The sequence below is a fragment of the Thalassophryne amazonica genome, chromosome 21, assembly GCF_902500255.1.
Source record: "Thalassophryne amazonica chromosome 21, fThaAma1.1, whole genome shotgun sequence".
Lineage (NCBI taxonomy): Eukaryota > Metazoa > Chordata > Actinopteri > Batrachoidiformes > Batrachoididae > Thalassophryne > Thalassophryne amazonica.
The window spans coordinates 706,928-722,663 of record NC_047123.1 but is presented as its reverse complement, the minus strand read 5'-3'; the positions used below and the strand labels follow the sequence as shown (position 1 = coordinate 722,663).

At 45.6% G+C, this 15,736-nt stretch overlaps 1 protein-coding gene across 1 annotated transcript in view; it reads left to right on the top strand.

Annotated features, from left to right (window-relative positions):
• The first annotated feature begins 2,039 nt into the window (after positions 1-2,039).
• Positions 2,040-15,736, top strand: part of mcm9 (minichromosome maintenance 9 homologous recombination repair factor) — a 59,797-nt gene continuing 46,100 nt past the window's right edge. Inside the window, exons 1-7 of the mRNA XM_034162787.1 lie at positions 2,040-2,070; positions 2,189-2,363; positions 8,330-8,480; positions 8,762-8,868; positions 12,873-13,079; positions 13,175-13,256; positions 13,657-13,857. Of these exons, the coding sequence (XP_034018678.1) occupies positions 2,199-2,363; positions 8,330-8,480; positions 8,762-8,868; positions 12,873-13,079; positions 13,175-13,256; positions 13,657-13,857 (913 nt within the window). The 5' untranslated portion in view covers positions 2,040-2,070; positions 2,189-2,198. The remainder of the gene's footprint in view (positions 2,071-2,188; positions 2,364-8,329; positions 8,481-8,761; positions 8,869-12,872; positions 13,080-13,174; positions 13,257-13,656; positions 13,858-15,736) is intronic.

The following is a 15,736-nucleotide window of genomic DNA, read 5'->3' as shown; positions in this document are numbered from 1 at the left end:
CTCCTCTCCTGTGGAACCAGCTCCCAATTCAGATCAGGGAGACAGACACCCTCTCTACTTTTAAGATTAGGCTTAAAACTTTCCTTTTTGCTAAAGCTTATAGTTAGGGCTGGATCAGGTGACCCTGAACCATCCCTTAGTTATGCTGCTATAGACGTAGACTGCTGGGGGGGTTCCCCAGTTTCTTTCTCTTTTTGCTCTGTATGCACCACTCTGCATTTAATCATTAGTGATCGATCTCTGCTCCCCTCCACAGCATGTCTTTTTCCTGGTTCTCTCCCTCAGCCCCAACCAGTCCCAGCAGAAGACTGCCCCTCCCTGAGCCTGGTTCTGCTGGAGGTTTCTTCCTGTTAAAAGGGAGTTTTTCCTTCCCACTGTCGCCAAGTGCTTGCTCACAGGGGGTCGTTTTGACCGTTGGGGTTTTACATAATTATTGTATGGCCTTGCCTTACAATATAAAGCGCCTTGGGGCAACTGTTTGTTGTGATTTGGCGCTATATAAAAAAAATTTGATTTGATTTGATTTGACTGGTGACGGGATCTGAACTGATACCATGTTGGTGGTGGTTTGGACTGACCGGCACCATATTGTTTCCAGTTTAGGGTGATGGTGCTTTGATCACATTTTGGCCCAAATCTGTACATAGCAGGTTCTTGTTTTCATGGTTAAAAGCTCCAAAAGCATTCAAATGATGGGCTGTTGCCCACATGGACACAAAACATGAACTGAAAACCCTAAAGGTTCTTCCAGATATATAAGGCAGAAAAAAAAAGAAAATATATTTGTGAAGCAGTGCATCATGGGGTTTGAAGTACAAAGTAAATACAGCTGATGATTTGTCTCTCAGCCATCTTTAAATATGAGAAAACGCTTCAATGTAGAAAAAACTACATTACGCCATCAACATATTTGATATTTCAGCATTGCAAAAACCTAAAATAGAGTTATGAAGAGTTACCCTCAAAAAAAAAAAAAAAGTTAACGAAATCAGGCTTTTACGTTGAAAATCCGACAGCAGGATGTTGGTGTGTGAAGAGTTTTATTGCCCCGTGTTTGGTTGTACAGGCTGATTTTCTGCCGTATTAAACAGTTTTAACAGGATTGGACTTGTGCTTGGTTCTGTGTGCTGAGAGTTTGATTGTAATGGGAAAGTAGTTAGCATTAAATTAATGAAGAGCCCGTTAATTAAGAGAGCGGCACAGCCGAGTCACAACCTGTGAGGCAGAACTGAGGGTTCACTCGGACACAGTTTAACCCGCCAAAGTGACGGAGGAAGAAAAGAACTGACGGCGCGTCTGTAGGTCAGTCAGTGGTTTATTATTGTTAAACCCAACAAAACTATGACTCTGACTCCTTCGTTCTCACTTCATGAACACAATAACTGCTGCCTTTCAAGAAATCCGCTTAAGTTTCTTGTTCCTGTGTTGCCAGATTACAAACAACAGCAAGCTCAGAAGAAATAAATGATTCAACTTTTTATTACAGTTATTTATGAAATTCCAGTTGTTATAAATACGAAAAAAATGTAATGTTGGAAATAAGAATACAGTGTCTGCAGGAATGTCTCTGCCGAACATCGAGACAGTTGAAGATATTTGGCATCTAGAACAGGCTATTTTATTTGTTTTAATGGAGAGAAGAAGCGGCTGTATTTTGGAAAATATGATGTCCAGAAACGTTTAGGAGTCGGGGGGCGTCCGCCCTGCTGCGGCCGAGTCTGGTGTTTTCTTGCTCTGGATTGGCTGAGCAGACCTGGCAGTTAATTAGTAGTGGGTGGAGCTTTGACCCCTGGTTTTGGCAAATTAAAAAAAAGGGAACAAATGCTTATAATGAGCTAACCTGGCAACACCATGCAGTGAGGTAAACTGACTGCATTTATTTAATGCTTTTCCATCTGTATAAGATGCTCAAAGTGCTTTACAGTAATGCTTCACATTCACCCCGATGTCAGGGTGCTGCCATACAAAGTGCTCACTACACACCGGGAGCAACTAGGGGATTAAAGACCTTTCCCAAGGGTCCTTAGTGATTCTCAGGTCAGATTGAGTCCACAGAAGACAAACATCAAGGTGAAATATTTTAACGTGAGGCTGCAACTGAAGAAACTGTGATACCAGAAGAAAATGTTGTTTAAATGTTACAGGCATCAGACCCAGAATAAACACTTACTCATCTCTGACCTGGCAGGAAGTCCATCATGATGATTAGTCCAGAACAGGAGGCTCTGATTGGTCGAGTGTTTGAGGCGTATGTGATGGAGCATCACCGTGGAGACATCCTTCAGCTTCCTGCAGATACTCATGATGACTTCCATCATGCTGTCATCATCAACGCCATGACGCTGTTTGAAGCTAGTATGGAGGTAAAGGTCCTAAACCTGTCCCCGCAGAGTTCTGCTCTTCACTTTGGGTCCTAAACCTGTCACTGCAGAGTTCTAGTCCTCACTTTGGGTCCTAAACCTGTCCCTGCAGAGTTCTAGTCCTCACTTTGGGTCCTAAACCTGTCACTGCAGAGTTCTAGTCCTCACTTTGGGTCCTAAACCTGTCCCTGCAGAGTTCTAGTCCTCACTTTGGGTCCTAAACCTGTCACTGCAGAGTTCTAGTCCTCACTTTGGGTCCTAAACCTGTCCTTGCAGAGTTCTGCTCTTTACTTTGTGTCCTAAACCTGTCACTGCAGAGTTCTGGTCCTCACTTTGGGTCCTAAACCTGTCACTGCAGTTCTAGTCCTCACTTTGGGTCCTAAACCTGTCACTGCAGAGTTCTAGTCCTCACTTTGGGTCCTAAACCTGTCCCTGCAGAGTTCTGGTCCTCACGTTGGGTCTTAAAACTGTCATTTCAGAGGTCTGCTCTTCACTTTGGGTCCTAAACATATCCTTGCAGAGTTCTGGTCCTCACTTTGGGTCTTAAACCTATCACTGCAGAGTTCTGGTCCTCATTTTGGGTTCTAAACCTGTCCTTTCAGAGTTCTGCTCTTCACTTTGGATCCTAAACCTGTCACTGCAGAGCTCTGGTCCTCACTTTGGATCCTAAACCTGTCACTGCAGAGTTCTGGTCCTCACTTTGGGTCCTAAACCTATCACTGCAGAGTTCTGGTCCTCACCTTGGGTTTTAAACCTGTCCTTTCAGAGTTCTGCTCTTCACTTTGGGTCCTAAACATATCTTTGCAGAGTTCTGGTCCTCACTTTGGGTCCTAAACCTTTCACTGCAGAGTTCTAGTCCTCACTTTGGATCCTAAACCTGTCACTGCAGAGTTCTGGTCCTCACTTTGGATCCTAAACCTGTCACTGCAGAGTTCTGGTCCTCATTTTGGGTTCTAAACCTGTCCCTGCAGAGTTCTAGTCCTCACTTTGGATCCTAAACCTGTCACTGCAGAGCTCTGGTCCTCACTTTGGATCCTAAACCTGTCACTGCAGAGCTCTGGTCCTCACTTTGGATCCTAAACCTGTCACTGCAGAGTTCTGGTCCTCACTTTTGGGTCTTAAACCTGTTCATTCAGAGGTCTGCTCTTCACTTTGGGGCCTAAACCTGTCCCTGCAGAGTTCTGGTCCTCACTTTGGATCCTAAACCTGTCACTGCAGAGCTCTGGTCCTCACTTTGGATCCTAAACCTGTCACTGCAGAGTTCTGGTCCTCACTTTTGGGTCTTAAACCTGTTCATTCAGAGGTCTGCTCTTCACTTTGGGTCCTAAACCTGTCCCTGCAGAGTTCTGCTCTTTACTTTGTGTCCTAAACCTGTCACTGCAGAGTTCTGGTCCTCACTTTGGGTCCTAAACCTGTCACTGCAGAGTTCTAGTCCTCACTTTGGGTCCTAAACCTGTCCCTGCAGAGCTCTGGTCCTCACTTTGGATCCTAAACCTGTCACTGCAGAGTTCTGGTCCTCACTTTTGGGTCTTAAACCTGTTCATTCAGAGGTCTGCTCTTCACTTTGGGGCCTAAACCTGTCCCTGCAGAGTTCTGGCCCTCACTTTGGATCCTAAACCTGTCACTGCAGAGCTCTGGTCCTCACTTTGGATCCTAAACCTGTCACTGCAGAGTTCTGGTCCTCACTTTTGGGTCTTAAACCTGTTCATTCAGAGGTCTGCTCTTCACTTTGGGTCCTAAACCTGTCCCTGCAGAGTTCTGCTCTTTACTTTGTGTCCTAAACCTGTCACTGCAGAGTTCTGGTCCTCACTTTGGGTCCTAAACCTGTCACTGCAGAGTTCTAGTCCTCACTTTGGGTCCTAAACCTGTCCCTGCAGAGTTCTGCTCTTTACTTTGTGTCCTAAACCTGTCCCTGCAGAGTTCTGGTCCTCACTTTGGGTCTTAAAACTGTCATTTCAGAGGTCTGCTCTTCACTTTGGGTCCTAAACATATCCTTGCAGAGTTCTGGTCCTCACTTTGTGTCCTAAACCTATCACTGCAGAGTTCTGGTCCTCATTTCGGGTTCTAAACCTGTCCCTGCAGAGTTCTAGTCCTCACTTTGGATCCTAAACCTGTCACTGCAGAGTTCTGGTCCTCACTTTGGATCCTAAACCTGTCACTGCAGAGCTCTGGTCCTCACTTTGGATCCTAAACCTGTCACTGCAGAGTTCTGGTCCTCACTTTTGGGTCTTAAACCTGTTCATTCAGAGGTCTGCTCTTCACTTTGGGTCCTAAACCTGTCCCTGCAGAGTTCTGGTCCTCACTTTGGGTCTTAAACTTGTAATTTCAGAGATCTGCTCTTCACTTTGGGTCCTAAACCTGTCCCTGCAGAGTTCTGGTCCTCACCTTTGGTTTTAAACATGTCCTTTCAGAGTTCTGCTCTTCACTTTGGGTCCTAAACATGTCCTTGAAGAGTTCTGGTCCTCACTTTGAGTCCTAAACCTGTCACTACAAAGTTCTGGTACTCACTTTGGATCCTAAACCTGTCACTGCAGAGTTCTAGTCCTCACTTTGTGTCCTAAACCTGTCCCTGCAGAGTTCTAGTCCTCACTTTGTGTCCTAAACCTGTCCCTGCAGAGTTCTAGTCCTCACTTTGGATCCTAAACCTGTCACTGCAGAGCTCTGGTCCTCACTTTGGATCCTAAACCTGTCACTGCAGAGTTCTGGTCCTCACTTTTGGGTCCTAAACCTGTCCCTGCAGAGTTCTAGTCCTCACTTTGGATCCTAAACCTGTCACTGCAGAGCTCTGGTCCTCACTTTGGATCCTAAACCTATCACTGCAGAGTTCTGGTCCTCATTTTGGGTTCTAAACCTGTCCTTTCAGAGTTCTGCTCTTCACTTTGGATCCTAAACCTGTCACTGCAGAGCTCTGGTCCTCACTTTGGATCCTAAACCTGTCACTGCAGAGTTCTGGTCCTCACTTTGGGTCCTAAACCTATCACTGCAGAGTTCTGGTCCTCACCTTGGGTTTTAAACCTGTCCTTTCAGAGTTCTGCTCTTCACTTTGGGTCCTAAACATATCCTTGCAGAGTTCTGGTCCTCACTTTGGGTCCCAAACCTATCACTGCAGAGTTCTAGTCCTCACTTTGGGTCCTAAACCTGTCCCTGCAGAGTTCTGCTCTTTACTTTGTGTCCTAAACCTGTCACTGCAGAGTTCTGGTCCTCACTTTGGGTCCTAAACCTGTCACTGCAGAGTTCTAGTCCTCACTTTGGGTCCTAAACCTGTCCCTGCAGAGTTCTGCTCTTTACTTTGTGTCCTAAACCTGTCCCTGCAGAGTTCTGGTCCTCACTTTGGGTCTTAAAACTGTCATTTCAGAGGTCTGCTCTTCACTTTGGGTCCTAAACATATCCTTGCAGAGTTCTGGTCCTCACTTTGGGTCCTAAACCTATCACTGCAGAGTTCTGGTCCTCATTTCGGGTTCTAAACCTGTCCCTGCAGAGTTCTAGTCCTCACTTTGGATCCTAAACCTGTCACTGCAGAGCTCTGGTCCTCACTTTGGATCCTAAACCTGTCACTGCAGAGTTCTGGTCCTCACTTTTGGGTCTTAAACCTGTTCATTCAGAGGTCTGCTCTTCACTTTGGGTCCTAAACCTGTCCCTGCAGAGTTCTGGTCCTCACTTTGGGTCTTAAACTTGTAATTTCAGAGATCTGCTCTTCACTTTGGGTCCTAAACCTGTCCCTGCAGAGTTCTGGTCCTCACCTTTGGTTTTAAACATGTCCTTTCAGAGTTCTGCTCTTCACTTTGGGTCCTAAACATGTCCTTGAAGAGTTCTGGTCCTCACTTTGAGTCCTAAACCTGTCACTACAAAGTTCTGGTACTCACTTTGGATCCTAAACCTGTCACTGCAGAGTTCTAGTCCTCACTTTGTGTCCTAAACCTGTCCCTGCAGAGTTCTGCTCTTCACTTTGGGTCCTAAACATATCCTTGCAGAGTTCTGGTCCTCACTTTGGGTCCCAAACCTATCACTGCAGAGTTCTAGTCCTCACTTTGGGTCCTAAACCTGTCCCTGCAGAGTTCTGCTCTTTACTTTGTGTCCTAAACCTGTCACTGCAGAGTTCTGGTCCTCACTTTGGGTCCTAAACCTGTCACTGCAGAGTTCTAGTCCTCACTTTGGGTCCTAAACCTGTCCCTGCAGAGTTCTGCTCTTTACTTTGTGTCCTAAACCTGTCCCTGCAGAGTTCTGGTCCTCACTTTGGGTCTTAAAACTGTCATTTCAGAGGTCTGCTCTTCACTTTGGGTCCTAAACATATCCTTGCAGAGTTCTGGTCCTCACTTTGGGTCCTAAACCTATCACTGCAGAGTTCTGGTCCTCATTTCGGGTTCTAAACCTGTCCCTGCAGAGTTCTAGTCCTCACTTTGGATCCTAAACCTGTCACTGCAGAGCTCTGGTCCTCACTTTGGATCCTAAACCTGTCACTGCAGAGTTCTGGTCCTCACTTTTGGGTCTTAAACCTGTTCATTCAGAGGTCTGCTCTTCACTTTGGGTCCTAAACCTGTCCCTGCAGAGTTCTGGTCCTCACTTTGGGTCTTAAACTTGTAATTTCAGAGATCTGCTCTTCACTTTGGGTCCTAAACCTGTCCCTGCAGAGTTCTGGTCCTCACCTTTGGTTTTAAACATGTCCTTTCAGAGTTCTGCTCTTCACTTTGGGTCCTAAACATGTCCTTGAAGAGTTCTGGTCCTCACTTTGAGTCCTAAACCTGTCACTACAAAGTTCTGGTACTCACTTTGGATCCTAAACCTGTCACTGCAGAGTTCTAGTCCTCACTTTGTGTCCTAAACCTGTCCCTGCAGAGTTCTAGTCCTCACTTTGTGTCCTAAACCTGTCCCTGCAGAGTTCTAGTCCTCACTTTGGATCCTAAACCTGTCACTGCAGAGCTCTGGTCCTCACTTTGGATCCTAAACCTGTCACTGCAGAGTTCTGGTCCTCACTTTTGGGTCTTAAACCTGTCCCTGCAGAGTTCTTGTCCTCACCTTTGGGTCTTAAACCTGTTCTTTCAGAGTTCGGCTCTTCACTTTGGGTCCTAAACCTGTCCCTGCAGAGTTCTGGTCCTCACTTTGGGTCCTAAACCTGTCACTGCAGAGTTCTGGTCCTCACTTTGGGTCCTAAACCTGTCACTGCAGAGTTCTAGTCCTCACTTTGGGTCCTAAACCTGTCCCTGCAGAGTTCTGGTCCTCACTTTTGGGTCTTAAACCTGTTCTTTCAGAGGTCTGCTCTTCACTTTGGGTCCTAAACCTGTACCTGCAGAGTTCTAGTCCTCACTTTGGGTCCTAAACTTGTCACTGCAGAGTTGTAGTCCTCACTTTAGTTCCTAAACCTGTCCCTGCAGAGTTCTGGTCCTCACTTTGGGTCTTAAACCTGTCATTTCAGAGGTCTGCTCTTCACTTTGGATCCTAAACCTGTCACTGCAGAGTTCTGGTACTCACTTTGGGTCCTAAACCTGTCACTGCAGCGTTCTGGTCCTCACTTTGGGTCCTAAACCTGTCACTGCAGCGTTCTGGTCCTCACTTTGGGTCCTAAACCTGTCCCTGCAGAGTTCTAGTCCTCACTTTGGATCCTAAACCTGTCACTGCAGAGCTCTGGTCCTCACTTTGGATCCTAAACCTGTCCTTTCAGAGTTGTGGTCTTTACTTTGGGTCCTAAACCTGTCATTGCAGAGTTCTGGTCTTTACTTTGGGTCCTAAACCTGTCACTGCAGAGTTCTGGTCTTTACTTTGGGTCCTAAACCTGTCACTGCAGAGTTCTGGTCTTTACTTTGGGATCATCTTAATGAAAGTGAAGCTCATTTTTTGTATGTTTGTTTATTTGTTTGCGTAATTTGACAGCGGGGTGGGGGGTTGTCCACGTGGACTTATTCTTTTGCGTCCCATATCCAGTAATCTGAGGTATTTGGGTTCCGCACTCATGATGTCACCATATTTATGTGCAGGTTGCAGATTACTTCAACGCTTTCCCCGGAGACGTTCTGGCTGTATTTGATGACGTCTTACAAAAAGTCTTCCTGGATTTAACTCAGACTGACTCTTCAAATCCACACCAACGACAGAAAACAAAACGGACTCTTCACACTCGAATCACAGGTTAGACACCAAACCGGTCCGGGGCTCTGCAGAGTAACAGCACCTGTTTGAGAGTCTTTCCGGCTGTTCAGAGACCATCCGAAGGCTGTAAACCTGACTCTGCCCATTAGCCAGCACACATTCCATCTGTGGGAGCATGCATGGTGGAGCGCGTGCACGGCAGAGCATGTGCACACACTTTCTTACCTAATATTTTCTCTTGTTTTTTTTGTTGTTGTTGTTGTTGAAGAAACTCAATAAATGTCTGTTGTTTCTCAGGTTTTATTGTTTCTGCTGTCCAGGTCTTCCAGTATGTCCAGAACTCACTCGGGACACCATTCCCAGGTCCAGAGACGTTGGGCACTTCCTGTCTGTCACTGGTACTGTCATCCGCACCAGTGTCACTAAGGTAATGGCGTGATATTATTTCTCAGTTTTTAGTATTTGTTCAAATGACTCTTTACATTAAAAACTCGAAGTGATTTCATGTTCTAATGCTGAGACATCGTTTTGTCTTTTTTCCATGTTGTAGACCACACAGAGACATAAAAACCGATCTGGTTCAAAGTCTTTCTTGATAGTTTCTGTTAAGGTTGGGACCGATCTGATCCAGTATCTGTATCGGCTTCTGATACCAACGTAATTCAAATATCGGAAAATACCAATACAACCTGTGGCATTTTCCCATACTGGAGAGAAGCCACGTCTGTGAAACCTTTCAAGCGCTGCTGCATGCTCTCTGCTGTGTTTACTGCTGAGCGTGAGGAGGGGAGGGGGAGGTTTCTGAACTGAAGCCAACCTGTTTGTTCTGCAGTTGAGGGTTTCAAGCTATGGGTAGCGGCAAATTTCCACACGGCTCTCGGGTTCAAATTGTCTGTGCCACCGAGCATGGATTTTTCGAAAAATTTACTGAATTGTTACAGAAAAAAATCAGCCGCCTCAACATCCCGAGGCTGTGAAACGCTATGAAACAGCAGCTCAGAGCACAGCACAGGAGCAGAGCCGAACAGAAATGGGGAAAAACTCCATCAGAATCCTTCAGTATTAATCTGGAGTTCCTCGCGTGAGCGTCGCTGATGATACATTTAGAAATTTATGGTTTATTTTACAGTTGAAAGGCTTCGTGTTTCCAAAAAGTTCCAAGTTTGCTCAGCAGGAAAACGGTAACAGAGAGAGCCAGGGAGAGAGAGCGAGGGAGAGACAGGGAGAGGACCGTTTCATATTTTTTTGCTCCAACACGCTTTGACAATGTAAATGTATGTTTCATTTGAAATTGAATTGAGAGAGACAGAGGGAGAGAGGACTTAATTTTTTATTTTTACTGTAACACTTGCTTTGACAATGTAAACATATGTTTCCCATGTCAATAAAGCTCCATTGAAATTGAGAAGGAGAGAGAGACCAACAAAGAGAGTGCTGTCATTTCTCTTTTAAGCAGTGGTGGGCACAGCTAACCAGAAAGTTAGCTTCGATAACCGCTAATCTGCTAACTGAAAAGTTAACTTATATAACTTAAGATCAACTTTGTCCCTCTCTGGGAAATTTGTCTTGGGACGAAGCACAGGAAGCTGCCACATACAACAAAAACAGACCTGTAAGGGCCACAAAGACGATGATACAGTGAAAATAAGTACAAATAATTAAAGTGCCATAAAATTGCAGTGCAACACCTGTAAAACACAATGCCATAAAAACACCTGTACCTCCTCCTCCCTCCTAGGGTGACCTGTTTGTCACGGAGGTGGCAAGGACTGGGATGTATTTAACTGTTTGTTGAGGAAAGAAATGGAAACGGGAATGAAATTTGCATTTGCAAACTCTGTAACTCCTTCCTGAGGGTAGCAGGTCGTATTCTAAGAACAGAACATGAGATGGATCAGATGTAATTTTGAAAGCTTGTCTAACAACCACATCCTCATACAGACCATGAAGAGGCTGCTGGTCTGTCTTTTCCACTAGTTTTAATGCTGCTGATACCATTCTGTGGAGTTTGGTCTTATTCTGGACAGTGAGGGAGGGATTATGGTCAAAATGCATAGAACACTGTCATCTTCTGGATGGGAGTGTGAATAGCAACCAATGATCACACTGTCACTTTTTTCACAATCACACACTTAACAATCAGAATTTTCTGTTTTGCAAATGCCTTTGTTTACAAATGAAAGGAGGACATATTTATTTGTAAAAGCCAACACACACATCACAGTAACGTGTGTTGTTGGCTTTTACAAATAAATAAACCAACCAGCCAGTGATCAGAGGAGGCTCATTTTCCCATAATGCCTTTTGGCATCTGTGTGTGTAATGCTCAAACCTTCAGAATTAGCGCATTACTTTAAAACTAAAACATATATGCAATATTTTCACTTTATAAAAATGACAGAGTTGACGTTAATGTCGATGAACTGTCCGGAATTAGTTTGGTTTATAAATCAAAACCATAAGTGAAAGCTATTTTGCTTTTGATGTCTTCTGCCACAAGTCTAGGACACTGTATGTTGAATGACTTTTTTCCGCAGCGTAGTAGCCAGGCCCCTTCTGGCGGGGTAGAGTTGAGCTCAGGTCCTCATAGCTGCCAGACTGCTGCAAAACACATAACAGACAGGAACTAACATGTATAATTTTAAGGTTTACAAGCGTTTTTGACCATTCAGCTTTACTAACTATGCCAGCAAAAAAACGTTAGCAGACTGAAAATAACTAAATTTAGCGGAAGCTAATTGGTCCGCTGATAGTTTTCAGAGTTATCTGAAAAGCTAATCTGCTAACAAAAAAGTTAGCTTTGATAAATAGCGGTTAGCAGATTAATGGAACTGTGCCCACCACTGCTTTTAAGCCTATAAAAACAAGTCTATCAAAGTCTATAAATAAAAGTACTTCATTCTTTCACCAAGACATCAAATCTAGGCTTCTGTCTTAGATGTACCTTCTGGCAAATTGTAGCTGAACTTTCAGGTCATCTTCTTAAGAAAATCCTCCTCTAAACAATTCATCATGAAGGTGTATAACTGGGAACACAAAATATCCTCATAAAATCAACAATAATGATAATAATAATATTGAAGCAAATACAGCTCTGGTATCAGAATAGTACTGGTATCAGCAGATATCCAAATTTGGGTATCGGGATCGGATTGGAAGTGAAAAGTTATGGATCGGTGCATCCCTAGTTTCCATAAAGGTTTCCTGAAAGCTCCAAGACATTGTTACTTCCTTGAAATGCTGTCAATTTGATTTAGACACAAACCGAACATCTTAAAGAAGGTTTATCAAGATTGCCGTTGGAGGCCCCAGGGCCAAGCATCGGCCCACCCCCTCTTCAGGCAGAATTTTGCATGGATGCCCTGAGCACTCTGATGGGGAATGGGGTTGACTGTAACTCCAGCAGATATCGCCAACCTACTCACAGAGAGGAAGCAGACCTTCGATTTACTGTCTTATCTTCACCTATGGTCATGAACTTTGGGTAATGACTGAAGGAACAAGGTCACGGATACAAGTGGTGGAAATGAGGTTCCTCCGTTGAGTGTCTGGGTGTACACTCCTGGACAGGGTGAGAAGCTTGACTATCTGGGAAGGACTCTGAGTAGAACCACTACTTCTTAACATCCAAAGGACCCAGGTGAGGTGGTTTTGGTGTCTGGTGAAGATTCCCCATGGTGGTCTCCCTGGGGAGGTCTTCTAGGCACGTCTAACTGGGAAGAAGCCCTTGGGTAGACTGAGGCTTGGGTACACCTCAGGATCCCCTAGGAAGAGTTCGAGGACTTGGCCGAGGATAGGGAAGGGTGGACTGAGATGCTTGGTCTGCTATCACCACGCCCCTTATAAGCAGCAGAAAATGAACAAATGAATGTCGAAGATAGAGCGTTACTTTGGAAAGGTGGGGAAGAACCAGTTGTCTACCTTCTGATCCAGGACCTAAGCCAGTTCCATAGTGTGCTGGATGCAACAACGTGTGACACCAGCACATGCTCTGAGACCTAAACTGATGTTCCTTAGTGGTGAAGTTTTTTCCTTTTGGTTATGTGTAGTTCAGTTTAGTTTATTTATGTTGGTCACCTCCAGGTGGTCCACAGGATCCAGGTTCAAACCTTCTGCAGCCACTGAGCCAGATAGTATGCAAAGCAAAAAGTGTCTTATGATTACAGGATTAAACACCAGGACTCTGATGTGGATCAGGACTCATTCAGGTAGCACTCGGGTCTTTGGATCGATATTAGGACCTCCATTGTTCTCACTGTATTTTAGCGAGTGTTAGGATTAGGATGTTCTTGTAGACCCTATTAGCTTTGCAGCAATGTTTCATGAATTGAACAGTTAATGTGGGTGTTTTTCAGCTCCAGTTTTGGCTGACATAAAGAGAACAGATGCGGTATTTATGAGTCTTCACTCTGGTTTCTGGTCCTCTCGTAGGTGCTGGAGTATGAGCGTGATTATATCTGTACCAAGTGCCGTCACGTGTTCACAGCCCAGGCTGACTTTGAACAGTTCTCCACATTTGTCCCACCAACAACCTGCCCAAACCCCAACGACTGCGACTCCTTTAAGTTCAGCTGTCTGTCTGGAAGCTCTGAGCCGGCGGTCTGTAGGGACTACCAGGAGATCAAGATCCAGGAGCAGGTGAGGCGTCCTCGTTTGCGTCATCGGTGAGTGCAGATCTCTGTCAGACTGGATCAGATGTGGATCAGCGGATGGATTGTCCTCCAACACCACAGGTGCAGAGGCTGACAGTGGGCAGCGTTCCTCGTTCCATGGTGGTCGTCCTGGAAGATGACCTGGTTGACAAATGTAAATCTGGTAAGAACATTTAAAGCAAAACAGTTTAATCACGAGACACACAGTAGAAACCGTGTAGGTCTATAAAACGGATGAACTGTACAGTTTGTGAATTCTGAACACAGACTTATTTTATCTTCCTTCATGATTCAGTTAAAGTCACAGACTGCCAGTGTGCAACATTAAATCCCCATCAGACCGGAAAAGTTGCAGAGGGCCCCTGGCCAGAGTCCTTAATCCCCATGTTGTACCCAATGTGCAGTTGAGGGCCGTATGTGATCCAGACACACTAACAGATCTAGTTGATCTCAACATTTTATTGTCATCGGCCTCCCAATTCGTGTCTTCAGGCAAACAGGCAGCTGCATAAACTTTGCCTCCTCTGTGTGTCATAACGACAGCATGTATGTGTTGCTCTCAGGCGATGATGTGACGGTGTATGGGGTGATGTGCCAGCGCTGGCGGCCTTTTCGCGATGGTTCTCTGTGTGATGTGGAGCTGGTCCTCAGAGCCAACAACATTGAAGTGAATAACCAACAGGCTGCCGCTGCTCTGCTGCTGGAGGACATTCAGAAGGAGTTTGAGGCATTCTGGGATGGACACAAACATGATCCCATCACTGGTATGCAAGAACTCTTTCATAATACAGTTCCTGAAAAAGCTCTGTTGTATTTTACACACAATAATTGTGTGTTCATTTTGTCCAAAATAGTTGTAATCTGTATTTAACAGTCAAATGTTGTGTTTGATGGCTGCAGTATGTCTGCAGTGTCTCTGCAGTGTCTCTGCAACATGTCTGTATTGTGTCTGCAACATGTCTGTATTGTGTCTGCAACATGTCGGTATTGTGTCTGCAACATGTCGGTATTGTGTCTGCAACATGTCTGTATTGTGGCTGCTGCATGTCTGTATTGTGTCTGCAACATGTCGGTATTGTGTCTGCAACATGTCTGTATTGTGTCTGCAACATGTCGGTATTGTGTCTGCAACATGTCTGTATTGTGGCTGCTGCATGTCTGTATTGTGGCTGCTGCATGTCTGTATTGTGGCTGCTGCATGTCGGTATTGTGGCTGCAGCATGTCGGTATTGTGGCTGCAGCATGTCTGTATTGTGGCTGCTGCATGTCTATTGTGGCTGCTGCATGTCTGTATTGTGGCTGCTGCATGTCTGTATTGTGGCTGCTGCATGTCGGTATTGTGGCTGCTGCATGTCTGTATTGTGGCTGCTGCATGTCTGTATTGTGGCTGCTGCATGTCTGTATTGTGGCTGCTGCATGTCGGTATTGTGGCTGCAGCATGTCGGTATTGTGGCTGCTGCATGTCTGTATTGTGGCTGCTGCATGTCTGTATTGTGGCTGCTGCATGTCTGTATTGTGGCTGCAGCATGTCTGTATTGTGGCTGCTGCATGTCTGTATTGTGGCTGCAGCATGTCGGTATTGTGGCTGCTGCATGTCGGTATTGTGGCTGCAGCATGTCGGTATTGTGGCTGCTGCATGTCGGTATTGTGGCTGCTGCATGTCGGTATTGTGGCTGCTGCATGTCTGTATTGTGGCTGCTGCATGTCTGTATTGTGGCTGCAGCATGTCGGTATTGTGGCTGCTGCATGTCGGTATTGTGGCTGCTGCATGTCTGTATTGTGGCTGCTGCATGTCTGTATTGTGGCTGCTGCATGTCTGTATTGTGGCTGCTGCATGTCGGTATTGTGGCTGCTGCATGTCGGTATTGTGGCTGCAGCATGTCTGTATTGTGGCTGCTGCATGTCTATTGTGGCTGCTGCATGTCTGTATTGTGGCTGCTGCATGTCGGTATTGTGGCTGCTGCATGTCGGTATTGTGGCTGCTGCATGTCTGTATTGTGGCTGCTGCATGTCTGTATTGTGGCTGCTGCATGTCTGTATTGTGGCTGCAGCATGTCGGTATTGTGGCTGCTGCATGTCTGTATTGTGGCTGCTGCATGTCGGTATTGTGGCTGCTGCATGTCTGTATTGTGGCTGCTGCATGTCGGTATTGTGGCTGCTGCATGTCGGTATTGTGGCTGCTGCATGTCGGTATTGTGGCTGCTGCATGTCGGTATTGTGGCTGCTGCATGTCGGTATTGTGGCTGCTGCATGTCGGTATTGTGGCTGCTGCATGTCGGTATTGTGGCTGCTGCATGTCGGTATTGTGGCTGCTGCATGTCGGTATTGTGGCAGCAACGTGTCTGTATTGTGTCTGTGGGATGACTGTGGCACTCTGCACTCTGAACCAAACAAAATGCCAGCCTAAAACTGATGGTTTTGCAGCTTTGTTGTGTGTTTCACAGAAGTGCATGTTGCTTTCTGCGACTCACCACTGAGGTGACACATAAGAGGTTGAGATGGCCTCTTTTTTACAGGAGAGGGGATGGAGTTGACAGCAGCTCTTTTTTCTGATAAACTGTATGAATGTTTAATGCTTTGAAGTGAGATTTTATTTTTAAGGGCGCAGCATCTCAGCGTCTTTCACAACATAAACACACGAAC